General features: G+C 41.6%; 1 protein-coding gene and 1 long non-coding RNA gene across 2 annotated transcripts; one reads left to right on the top strand and one right to left on the bottom strand.

The window, feature by feature from the left end:
• Nucleotides 1-1,952: 1,952 nt before the first annotated feature.
• Nucleotides 1,953-4,488, bottom strand: LOC115136463 (zinc finger protein 467-like). Its single transcript, XM_029672041.2, has 2 exons — nucleotides 3,355-4,488; nucleotides 1,953-3,255 (listed from the first exon to the last, which is right to left on the bottom strand). Exons 1-2 carry the CDS (start codon nucleotides 3,977-3,979, stop codon nucleotides 2,516-2,518), a joined length of 1,365 nt encoding a protein of 454 aa, XP_029527901.1. The 5' UTR covers nucleotides 3,980-4,488; the 3' UTR covers nucleotides 1,953-2,515.
• LOC135573776 (uncharacterized) lies at nucleotides 4,459-7,152 on the top strand. The gene is made up of 2 exons (XR_010464903.1): nucleotides 4,459-4,981; nucleotides 5,304-7,152. It is a non-coding gene; the product is annotated as an uncharacterized LOC135573776 (long non-coding RNA).
• The last annotated feature ends 5,077 nt before the right edge of the window (nucleotides 7,153-12,229 follow it).

Raw genomic sequence — 12,229 nt, 5'->3', positions numbered from 1 at the left:
GGCAGCAGTGTATGTGTAACGTTTTAGACTGATCCAATGAACCATTGCATATCTGTTCAAAATGTTGTGCCTAATTGGTTTATTATTACATTTTCAAAGTTCATAATTTTGTACTCTCCTCAAACAATTGCATGGTATTCTTTCACTGTAATAGCTACTGTAAATTGTACAGGACAGTAAGATTAACAAGAATTTAAGATTTCTGCCCATATCAGATACAGTTGAAGTCGGAAGTTTACATACACTTAGGTTGGAGTCATTAGTTTTTCAACCACTCAACAAATTTCTTGATAACAAACTATAGCTTTGGCAAGTCGGATAGGACATCTACTTTGTCCATGACACAAGTAATTTTTCCAAAAATTGTTTACAGATTATTTCACTTATAATTCACTGTATCACAATTCCAGTGGGTCAGAAGTTTACATACACTAAGTTGACTGTGCCTTTAAACAGCTTGGAAAATTCCATAAATTATGTCATAGCTTTAGAAGCTTCTGATAGGCTAATTGACATAATTTGAGTCAATTGGAGGTGTATCTGTGGATGTATTTCAAGGCATACCTTCAAACTCAGTGCCTCTTTGTTTGATATCATGGGAAAATCAAAAGAAATTAGTTAAGACCTCAGAAAAAAACAATTCTAGACCTCCACAAGTCTGGTTCATCCTTGGGAGCAATTTCCAAACGCCTGAAGGTAGCATGTTCATCTATACAAACAACAGTACACAAGTATAAACACCATGGGACCACGTAGCCGTTATAGCGCTCAGGAAGGATACATTCTGTCTCCTAGAGATGAACATACTTTGGTGTGAAAAGTGCAAATCAATCCCAGAACAACAGCAAAGGACCTTGTGAAGATGCTGGAGGAAACAGGTGCAAAAGTATCTGTATCCACAGTAAAACGAGTCCTACATCAACATAACCTAAATGTCCGCTCAGCAAGGAAGAAGCCACTGCTCCAAAACCTCCATTAAAAAGCCAGACTACGGTTTGCAACTGCACATGGGGACAAAGATCGTACTTTTTGGAGAAAGGTCCTCTGGTCTGATGAAACAAAAATAGAACTGTTTGGCCATTATGACCATCCTTATGTTTGGAGGAAAAAGGGGGAGGCTTGCATGCCGAAGAACACCATCCCAACCGTGAAGTACGGGGGTGGCAGCATCATGTTGTGGGGGTGCTTTGCTGCAGGAGGGACTGGTGTACTTCACAAAATAGATGGCATCATGAGGCAGGAAAATTACGTGGATATATTGAAGCAACATCTCAAGACATCAGTCACGAAGTTAAAGCTTGGTCGCAAATGGGTCTTCCAAATGGACAATGACCCCAAGCATACTTCCAAAGTTGTGGCAAAATGGCTTAAGGACAACAAAGTCAAGGTATTGGAATGGCCATCACAAAGCCCTGACCTCAATCCTATAGAAAATTTGTGGGCAGAACTGAAAATGCGTGTGCGAGCAATGCCTACAAACCGGACTCAGTTACACCAGCTCTGTCAGGGGGAATGGCCCAAAATTCATATTGTTGTGGGAAGCTTGAGGAAGGCTACCTGAAAAGTTTGACCCAATTAAACAATTTAAAGGCAACGATACCAAATACTAATTGAGTGCATGTAAACTTCTGACCCACTGGGAATGTGATGAAAGAAATAAAAGCTGAAATAAATCACTATTATTTTGACATTTCACATTCTTAAAATAAAGTGGTGATCCTAACTGACCTAAGACAAGGAATTTTTACTAGGATTAAATGTCAGGAATTGTGGAAAAACCGAGTTTAAAATGTATTTGGGAAAGGTGTATGTAAACTTCAGACTTCAACTGTATGTCTATGTCCTGGGATTTTTTTTTGTTACTTACAACCTCATGCTAATCACATTAGCTCAACCATCCCGCAGGGGGGGAAACACATATCCCAAAGAGGTTAAACAAAATAATCAAATAATACTGTGAAAGTGTCACTTTTTATTGGTAAATTGTCAAAAACTTCATGTAAATGCATTGCTGTTCAAAATGAACAGGCTAACTCACACAGTTCCATATAAAAACAATACACCAGAATAATAATTTAAAATGCATATCACTTCCCTGTTATGGGCTATTTATGGCATTAAACTGTTGATAATAGCGATGTGATACCAACAAAAACACACTAATGATTTCTGCATTGTGATCCCAACTCAGCTCAAGTATTCTGTATTTCCATTTCATACAAAAAATCATATTTTTAAAGTAAATGGAAATCAACCCTTGATGCAAAATGGCTGTATGAACCTTTCCAGGTGGAATCTGCAAACCTCTCATATATATGACAACATAATGAACACCCTTTTATGCCAATGAAGAAAATTGTGAACAAGTAGAAAAGAGAATAAATATGACTCTATACACAATCAGCTTGTCTACATTGTCAATTTAATAATATTAACTTCTGATTAGGATGACCTTAATACAAATAATCACATTTGTCAAATGTGTGTGTATGAATGTGTACCAAATCCATCCTGATCAGGAATCCAGGGACTGTGAGTGGTGGTGTGGCCATGTGTAGGATGGCCCTGCTTGAAGTAAAGACAGTGATGGGTTGGGTGTGGTGGGAGAAGGTGAGTGGGTCAGCCTGTGCTTCTTGAGCTGGCCCAGCTCCCTGAAACAGCAGCCACACTGGGCACAGCGGTAGGGCCTCTCCCCAGTGTGGATGCGCTGGTGCTTATGCAGACTGTCCAGGTGGCGGAAACGCTTCTCGCAATACCTGCAAGGATATGGCCTCTCACCCGTGTGAATGCGCTGGTGTGTCTTCAGACAGTAGAAGCGACGGAAGCCCCGGCCACACACGTTGCAACGATGCACCTTATCTGAGCTCTCCCTTCTGACTTCAAAAGCCCCAACAAGACCAGGGCCTTCTACAATAGGTGGGACAAAGCCCATGAAGTTACCATCATTGTCATGGTTATCGATGTGAGTTGGCATCTGTGGCGGCAGTTGTGATGATTCAGGGAGGTGTGACTCCAGCATACTAGGTAACTCAGGGTCGTTTTCAATTTTAACTGTTCCTTTGACTTCTTGCACCTCATCCAGCACCTGGATCAGGCCCAGGTCATTCACATTGCCTGCTGGGTGACTCGGACCCATCTCAAATTCAAAGTTGGTAATAGAGGTTCTGTGAGGGACCTCTACTGCCACTGTATCCCCCTCCTGCTCGTGTGGAATTCTTCTAGAGTCCTCTAATCCACTTGCCCTGACTTTGTACTCTGAAAGAGATGAATGACATCATCATGACCAGTGAGCAGGAGACTTTTCACTTATTGAGCGCATGCAAGTATTGATGTCTGTGTCCGGCGTAAGCCTACCTTTCTCTACAACTCCATCATCCGTGATGTAGAATTGATCCTCTGTATCCTCCTCAGTGTGTTGAGGTGAGCTTTCAACCTCTACTTGTGGCACTTTGGATGTTTGTGAAGAATTGGAGCAAGAGACAGTGGAGGAGGATGTCCGTATTCCTCTCAAGCTTGAGCTGCTCCTGGGCCATTCATGCTGCACTGTTGGTAAGCAAAGACCTACACTAGGGAGTGACTTCGAAAACTGGGATCGTGTGGATGAGGCTCGAAACGACTTGGGCACACGGGTCGTGCCCCTGTTCAGCATGCTGGATGGACTCCCCGTACCAGGACCTAATGTACCTGATCTAGGATGGTTGTGATTAAGGAGTAAACACTGTTTGATGTTGTTCTCGGCTGCTGTCATGTAGTACCGTACAGCGTTGAGTTCACCCTCCGATAGCTCAAGTCTCTCTCTCAAACTTTGGTTCTCACGATGAGACTCAGCAGCAGCAGTCCGAGCTGCGGTCATTTTGATGCCGACTACCCTGGCAGTTTCCTTTAAAACGGTTTCAACAGCACACCTTACTGCCCGTTCGATGGTCGATGCAAGTTCATATTGGAGGAAAGAGACACTGGCCTCCATCGTCAGACTCATTGTAGTGATTAGCTAGATGGGACGTTTCCCAACAGTTCTAATAAGCAAGCTACAACAAGAGGCTCGGGATGCAGTCCTTGTTTTGTAAGCAAGGTAGCTAGCTAGCAACTGCGTTAGCTACGTAACTCCGCTACTTAGCTAGCTAACGTTAAATGTCCAGCTAGCCGCTCTGGCATGATACACGAGTGACAGTCATTTTTTTAAAATCAAACAAACTGAACAACTCAATTACTCATACATTGAGTCAACTTGTTTCTCAACTGTTCTTACTCAAAAACGTGGTAATAACTTGTGTTAAATGTTTTGCTAGCTCACCTTTCTTCTTCTCTGAGGTTTTATGGCAACCAGGCAGACTATAAATTGTGGTCCACAACTATAAACTGTATTTCCGCCACCTACTGTACGGAGTAGTGAACTTGGGGGAAAAAATATTCCAGGAAAAATTACATATAAAAAAACAAAAATAAATAATAGCGCATCCCACTCCTTCAGTCACATACCGATCGATATCACATCCCTGCACAGGCTCGGGGGCCTGGGAGAGGGAACATTTGCGGCCAGTAGGCCTAATCCCTGCAATGTTTCAACCGTTCCTTCCTGAAGACCCCAAAACATTTCTGCGCAGATTATGGGCGCGTTCCTCTTCCCAGGCGTTGCTGACGCATACAGCTATCCACGTCATATGTTATATCAATCTGGTGCCCGACGGCACAGTCGATGAGGCTAGTATCGTAGCAAAGTCTATATATTTTTTAATAACTAACCCCATTTTTATAATTGACCAGAGCCTATTGTTTCAAATGGAAGCAAATTAATCATAGTGGGCAGAACAAGCAAGGGGGTGGGCAGAGCCAAGCACGAGCTAGCGAGGTCCTATTTGTGCGTTCTCGCATTTATTTGCATATTTCTGTTGGGGAACGTCTACGCTGTGAAGTTCGCGTTTGCAATAACCCAATTCGCTCTTGCGCTCCTTCTAAACAATGCAATTTTTAGAAACAAAAGGTAAGGTCTACAAAACTCAGTCCACTCGGTTTGTTACAGATTCTACTTTTGGAAACAGAAAACTGTGTGGAGATCAAATGTTTCATCAATTAATTTGCAGAATGTCCGCCAAAATCCCATTTCGCTAACATCTTCTTCCACTGCTTGCCACTGGGCTTCCTTTTTTCTCTCTCTTTTTTTGACACTGGGCTTCCTCTCATCACCATATTTGGTAGGGAGTTGAAATGCCGACCAGATGTTTCACATATTTCATCCGGTGAAATATCTGGCTCATTGTTGTATCTGTGATTAAATCCTGTTTCTTTGACTTCTTGTTTGCAAGCTCACCCAGAGATGAAGTGGAAGAGAGACGCCCAACTCGGTGGAAATTCTCTCTCCCTCCAGCAGGTGGCGGTTTTTCGTTGTTTCTCCCACCAAGCAATGAGTGTCGAATTTGGTCAATAAAAAAATGAATGGATTATTTTTTTATTTACTTAACCTTTATTTAACTAGGCAAGTCAGTTAAGAACAAGTTCTTATTTACAATGACGGCCTACCCCGATCAAACCTTAACCCGGACAATTGTGCACTGCCCTATGAGACTCCCAATCACGACCGGTTGCGATACAGCCTTGAATCAAACCAGGGTCTGTAGTGACACCTCTAGCACTGAGATGCAGTGTCTTAGACCGCTGCACCACTCAGGAGCCCTATTTGCTAAGTGAGATTTATTTGATCAAATAGAAATGTCCTAATTTTTTAATTGTTAAGTGTACTGATATAAGTAGGACACGTGTCATCCCGGCAACTTTGAGAAAAAACACTTTATAACAGTTATCTCGAGATGGCTATGCATATTATGAAATGCATATTAGGAAATGAGGCTAGTAACATAGCAACTCTCTCCATTGAATACAAGCGGTTGAGGTCAACAACCCTCATCGAATATTCAAATAATGATTACAATAATGAGATGTATTTGGCACGCCTCACCATGCATCAACTTTTGTGTGTCGCTTAGTTATGGCGTCAAATGAGGTACAGTGGAGGAGGAGCTTTGTGGGCCTTGTAGTTCTAGCAGAGGGCAGACAGACCCCATGTCGTGCAATGACCATACAGTCATTTTAACCAGCATTACTTGCATAACAGCATAGAGAGACAGCTAAAATAGGGGAAAGTATAGTATAGGTCTAGTACTGACAGAGGGTCAGATGTTACGAGTCTAGAATGATAGGTGAGATTCTCTATATCCTTTCAAAAAAGCCCAAATGCACCTAACATAACTTGCTAGCTCCTCGAATATCACATAGAAACATTATTTGATGGACTATGACACTCTCATATCATGTTTTTTAATCCCTCCAGGTGAGAATGGCTTCCAAACATGACAATAAATGAATGGTATTCTTCAATATTGCTTCTTTTTAAGGTCACAATTTTCCAGATCGTTGTTAAATAACTATGTGGCCTATGTGGCCAATAATGACTATGTTCATTTGTTTTGGAATTAGCCATTCCCAGAGCCATATATTTAGAAAGCTAGGCCAATGCAGTTTCTGCATTATGATACATTTACATGTGTTAGGTTCTTATTTTTCAGAGTAAATAACTCACGGACATTAGAGAAGCTTAACCAAGTTTAATTCTTCCCAAAGGGTCGTTGTTACGGATACAGTTATCCTGTGTGTGTGTGTATCCTGTGTGTGTTTCTTTTCTCTCCTTCTCCCCTCACAGGTGAAAACCATCACTCCCCAATCAGTCAACAATCAATCATCAATCAGAAGACACACCTCCTCCTATTTCCTACCCTATCACAGTTCCTTCCCCATGGTTTAAAAACCCCATCATTTGTTTGCTCTAGAGCAATCTCGAGCAATCTCTAGCTCAATCTCTCTGTAAATGCCAGGTCTGTAGGTCTCTGTGTTTCACTCTCGCTTTGTGTCTTAAACCTCTCTTTTGTTTAAACACCTCCATAGCACTTTGTCATCACCTGTGAGTATTGTTTTTGGTTATGGTGTTTGTTTGTTGCTGGTGGGAAAAGGGGGAAACCAAGACAAGTCGCCCATGGGCATACACTACCCGTAGGTGAACTTTGTTAAATACACTAGTTAGAACTGGGCGGACCACCCACTGTATTTTTGGTTAGTTAGTTAGCTGTTGTTAAAGTAGGCTAGTCTAGCTTAGGGGTGTTTTTGAATACTTATTGTTTCTTTCCTTGGGTCCAGCTCAGCCCCTTTTCCTGCTCCCCCCATTACCGTGTGTTTATAAATAAACCTGGAGTTTGACGGTAGATTTCTGTTGTCGTGGTTATTTCGTGCACACTTTTACTTTGTCACCATAATAATTTGCATGAGTTATGTTACGGGTCTCATTACCATCCCCCCTAGACTGCCGGGCCAAAAGGGATTCGTAACAGTCGTTACAGCTGTAATTCAGACAGACATGTTCCCATCATCACAAGTATATATACTCCACTTTAGACAATCCTCCTTCTCTCCAATCCTTACATCTTATGGTTCCACAGGAAGAGGGTAACATGATAATGTAACCATTATTGCTCCCTTCAGGAGATCTGACCTGACCTCAACCCCTCCTTCGCCTAATCCACAGATGTCCTCTCGTATCACCTATCGCACTCCCGTGACTCTCTCCCATCCACCCAGCACATTCCACAGCCACTCGGTCTTTCTACAGATCTATCCTTTATATACTATGAGTCTGATCTTTTATGTCTTTAATATATCAATGTTCAAAGTTTAGCCAGAATCCAACACATTACACTTCAACACTGTATGGCAGCCATGTTAGCTCCCCATTAACATCACATGAGGAATATTTAATCAATGATATTTAACTGAATGTCTAGAACTAGAACAATATTCTAAAAAAAAGTTGGCCCAACTCTCTAAATACATGGCACGGCCATTCCGATCATACCCTTGCATTCAGTGTCCTTGGGAACAAAACTTCATATTGATGTGACCCAACAACGGCTCCAAGGACTAGTAGGTGACATTCTCTTAAAATGGGAACACATTATATTTTAGGACAATTGTGGTCTCTATGTTTTGTTAAATGTTCCACTGCCACCCACTGTTTAAGCAAAGAATTGAACATCAAATCAGCCTCTTTGACTTCGGACATTTCTTGCATGCAAAAAATGGAGCGCAAAATGCACAATTGTGTTTATCTAAAGGTTTAATCAGGAAAAGCTTTATGGTCCAAAGATAAGAGTGGTCACCCAGTTTTGGAATTTACTCCAGCTAACCATGCCTTTTTACGTAAAGCATATGTACTGTTGTGGGCTAAATCAGGGTCACACAGAGTGTTTCCTGGTAGCCTCAAACAAATCTACTTTGAAACAAAAGTGTACACCTCACACACGTGGTTATGGGCTTAAAATAAAAGATGACACCTGTACCATATACAGAGCATTCGAAAAGTATTCAGACCCCTTGACTTTTGCCCCATTTTGTTACATTACATCCTTATTCTAAAACGGATTAAAATGTTTTTCTTTCTCACCAATCTACACACAATACCCCATAATGACAACGCAAAAACAGGTTTTTCAAAAGTTTTGCAAATCCATTAAACATAAATGGAAATGTCACATTTACATAACTATTCAGACCCTTTACTCAGTACTTTGTTAAATCACCTTTGGCACCAATTACAGCCTCGAGTCTTCCAGGGTATGATGCTACAAGCTTGGCACACCTGCATTTGGGGAGTTTCTCCCATTCTTCTCTGGTGATTCTCTCAAACTCTGACAGGTTGGATGGGGAGCCTCGCTGCACAGCTATTTTCAGGTCTCTCCAGAGATTATTTCAGGTCTCTCCGGGCTCTGGCTGGGCCACTAACAGACATTTGGAGATTTGTCCCAAAGCCACTCCTGGGTTGTCATGGCTGTGTGCTTAGTGTCGTTGTCCTGTTGGAAGGTGAACCTTCACCCCAGTCTGAGGTCTTGAGCTCTCTGGAGAAGGTTTTCATTTTCTCTCTGTACTTTGCTCCATTCATTTTCCCTCAATCCTTACTAGTCTTCCAGTTCCTGCCACTGAAAAACATCCCCACAGCATGATGCTGCAACCACCATGCTTCACCGTTGGGATGGTGCCAGGTTTCCTCCGAACGTTGGGATGGTGCCAGGTTTCCTCCGAACATGACGCTTGTCATTCAGGCCAAAGAGTTAAATGTTGGTTTCTTCAGACCAGAGAATTTTGTTTCTCAATGTCTGAGAGCCCTTTAGGTGCCTTTTGGCAAACTCCAAGAGGATTGTCGTGTGCCTTTTACTGAGGAGTGGCTTCCGTTTGGCCACTCTACCATAAAGGCCTGATTGGTGGAGTGCTGCAGAGATGGTTGTCCTTCTGAAAGGTTCTCCCATCTCCACAGAGAAACTCTGGAGCTCTGTCAGAGTGACCATCAGGTTCTTGGTCACCTTCTTGACCAAGGCCCTTCTTCCCTGATTGCTCAGTTTGGCCAGGCTGCCAGCACTAGGAAGAGTCCTGGTGGTTCCAAACTTCTTCCATTTAAGAATGATGGAGACCACTGTGTTCTTGGGGACCTTCAATGCTGCAGAAATGTTTTGGTACCGTTCCCCAGATCTGTGCCTCGACACAATCCTGTCTCAGGGCTCTACGGACAATATCTTTGAGCTCATGGTTTGTTTTTTGCTCTGACATGCACTGTCAACTGTGGGACCTACCTGTGGGATAGGGGTGTGCCTTTCCAAATCATCTTCAATCAATTTAATTTACCACAGATGGACTCCAATCAAGTTGTAGAAACATCTCAAGGATGATCAATGGAAACAGGATGCACCTGAGATTAATTTCGAGTCTCATAGCAAAGGGTTCGAATACTTATGTAATTAAACATTTATGTAATTGTTTTTGCTTTTTAATAAAAACCTGTTTTTGCTTTGTCATTATGGGGCAGAGGGGTGTAGATTGATGAGGGAAAAAATATTTCATCCATTTTAGAAGAAGGCTGTAACGTAACAAAATGTGGAAAAGGTCAAGGGGTCTGAATACTTTCCGAATGCACTGCAGAGTTGAAATATATTTCATTTTGATTTTTTTGTCATTATGGGGCAGAGGGGTGTAGATTGATGAGGGGAAAAAAATATTTCATCCATTTTAGAATAAGGCTGTAACGTAACAATATGTGGAAAATGTCAAGGGGTCTGAATACTTTCCGAATGCACTGCAGAGTTGAAATATATTTAATTTTGAGTTTGCATGTCAATATTACACTGTATATACATCACAGGAGACTGAAATATAACAAAACTGTTTGACATAGAAACACTGGATTTCCAGCATTAAAAATAAATACATGTTTATTCATTATGAAATTATGAAAAATATTAATGACATTCCACCCATGAGGCCACTAAAGGTCATTTGACTGCAGAAAAGGGCTATGTGTGGACTTTGCTCTGATTAAGGGGAACCCCTATTGGAACTAAAAAATCTGAAGATGTATGCTTATGAGTAGTTCAAGTAAGACATTTTTAGTGGCACGTATAATATGTGCATGCATGCGTCTTTTCAATCTGTGGATGTATGGCTCCTTGTGTCCATCTCTTTGCTCAAACCCTTGCTGTTGCTAGGCAACCTATCCTCATTTCCTACAGTCCCTTATGGGGCCTGCAGAGGGACAAGGCAGGTGGGATGTACCATTGCCTTACTTTGTGTAGGGGGATGATGCTTGTCCCTGCCTCTAATATTGCTACCTTGCTGTTTCACTAACTTGCATGTCCAAGCCTTATAACCCCTTTGTCTGAAACAGAGTGCACTGCAACCAGACCCAAAGAAGGTAGTCTACTGTATTATGTTGAACTTCAAAGCACACCTTCAGCTTTTCCAATTACTTTTTGGAATGCACTGACATACAAAGTGTCAAAGAAAGCAAACCATGCATTCCCTTTAGATGTGTGTTGATCATTCACCTATCCACAGACTATGGCAGGTCTCGACACCAATTCAACCAAAACCAGTCACTGGGTTTCTGGGGTAAGCCCCCCCAAAACATATTGTTTTAGCTGGGAGTAAGCAGACTTATATAGAAATTGAGAGCTTTTTTGTTATTGTTTTGTTGATTAAAATGCATTCTCTCAGAAAGTCCTATCTTTTTTTTTGTCTTTCTTTGAAGAAACAGCAATTTTGACTGATCGAAGGCCTAGGTTTCCCCCTACCATGGGGTCATTATTATAAATAAGAATTATTGGTTTGTTTGGTCCAATTTTGAACAATGCTCTACTCCAGTTAAACCATAGCATATATTTATCAGGCCTATATGGCCATTTAGAACCAGCTGCTTGTTTCTAGTTTACTCCTGTCTTACAAATGCATTACAATATAAGGATATAATGATTATGCATATTGGGTTTGTTTGTGTGTGTGCGTGCTTGTGTCTGTGTGTGTGTGTGCATGTGCACACCTCTCTGTCTCTCTATCATACTCTAAAGTGTATACAGTTCAATGACAGTTTAAAAATGCATTATATAGCCCATAAGAATATAATTATTATGCAAATGACGTGTGTATTCTGTGTGGTGTGTGTTTGTGTGGTGTGTGTACGCACAGGCCTCTGACCTCTCTATTGCACTGTAATGTTCACACAGTCAATGACAGTAAATAAAGCAAAAGTTAAAAAATATATAAAAATGTGACAGACAGATGATTTCGAAATTAGCAGATTACTCCCTATCGTGAATATAAAACCATGGCTTGATAAAACCCCAGCAGCTCTCACCAGCCTATGGCCTTGCACTTTCTCTCTCTCTCACACACACACATCTGTTAATTATTATTTTTTTAATTAAAGGAACCCTTAGTTACATCTCCAGAGTAATTAGGCTACTCTGAGGTATTAATTACACAAGTAGTTTAATCAAAAAGTGAAGGGGAAGAAGTAAGAAATCGGCTATGCTGAGTGATGAGTTGAGGCCCATTGGAGCAACTTCAACAGTGATTTGGTTCTTGGTGGGTGGGCAGCCATTTTCCTATAGGCTAGTGGAAGTAGTTAACGCTATAATCGCACACTGCAGTGAGGGATAGTCTGATTAGTCAATAACTAAGACGCGAAAGGGTTATCATAGAGTAGACAAATGCGACCCTGTGATGATCTAAATCTGCAGTAGGCCGAGGACCTTCTGACAGTCATCCCACCCGTATCCAGTAGACACCAGAGGGGGGTTCTAAAATGGTACAGCCCGAAATGGGTGTGGTTGAATCGTGTTTATGAGATCTAACGTTAGCAAGC

Source organism: Oncorhynchus nerka, linkage group LG10 (genome assembly GCF_034236695.1).
Source record: "Oncorhynchus nerka isolate Pitt River linkage group LG10, Oner_Uvic_2.0, whole genome shotgun sequence".
Taxonomy (NCBI): domain Eukaryota; kingdom Metazoa; phylum Chordata; class Actinopteri; order Salmoniformes; family Salmonidae; genus Oncorhynchus; species Oncorhynchus nerka.
Note: the sequence above shows the minus strand (reverse complement) of the source record. Positions and strands in the feature narration are given on the sequence as shown.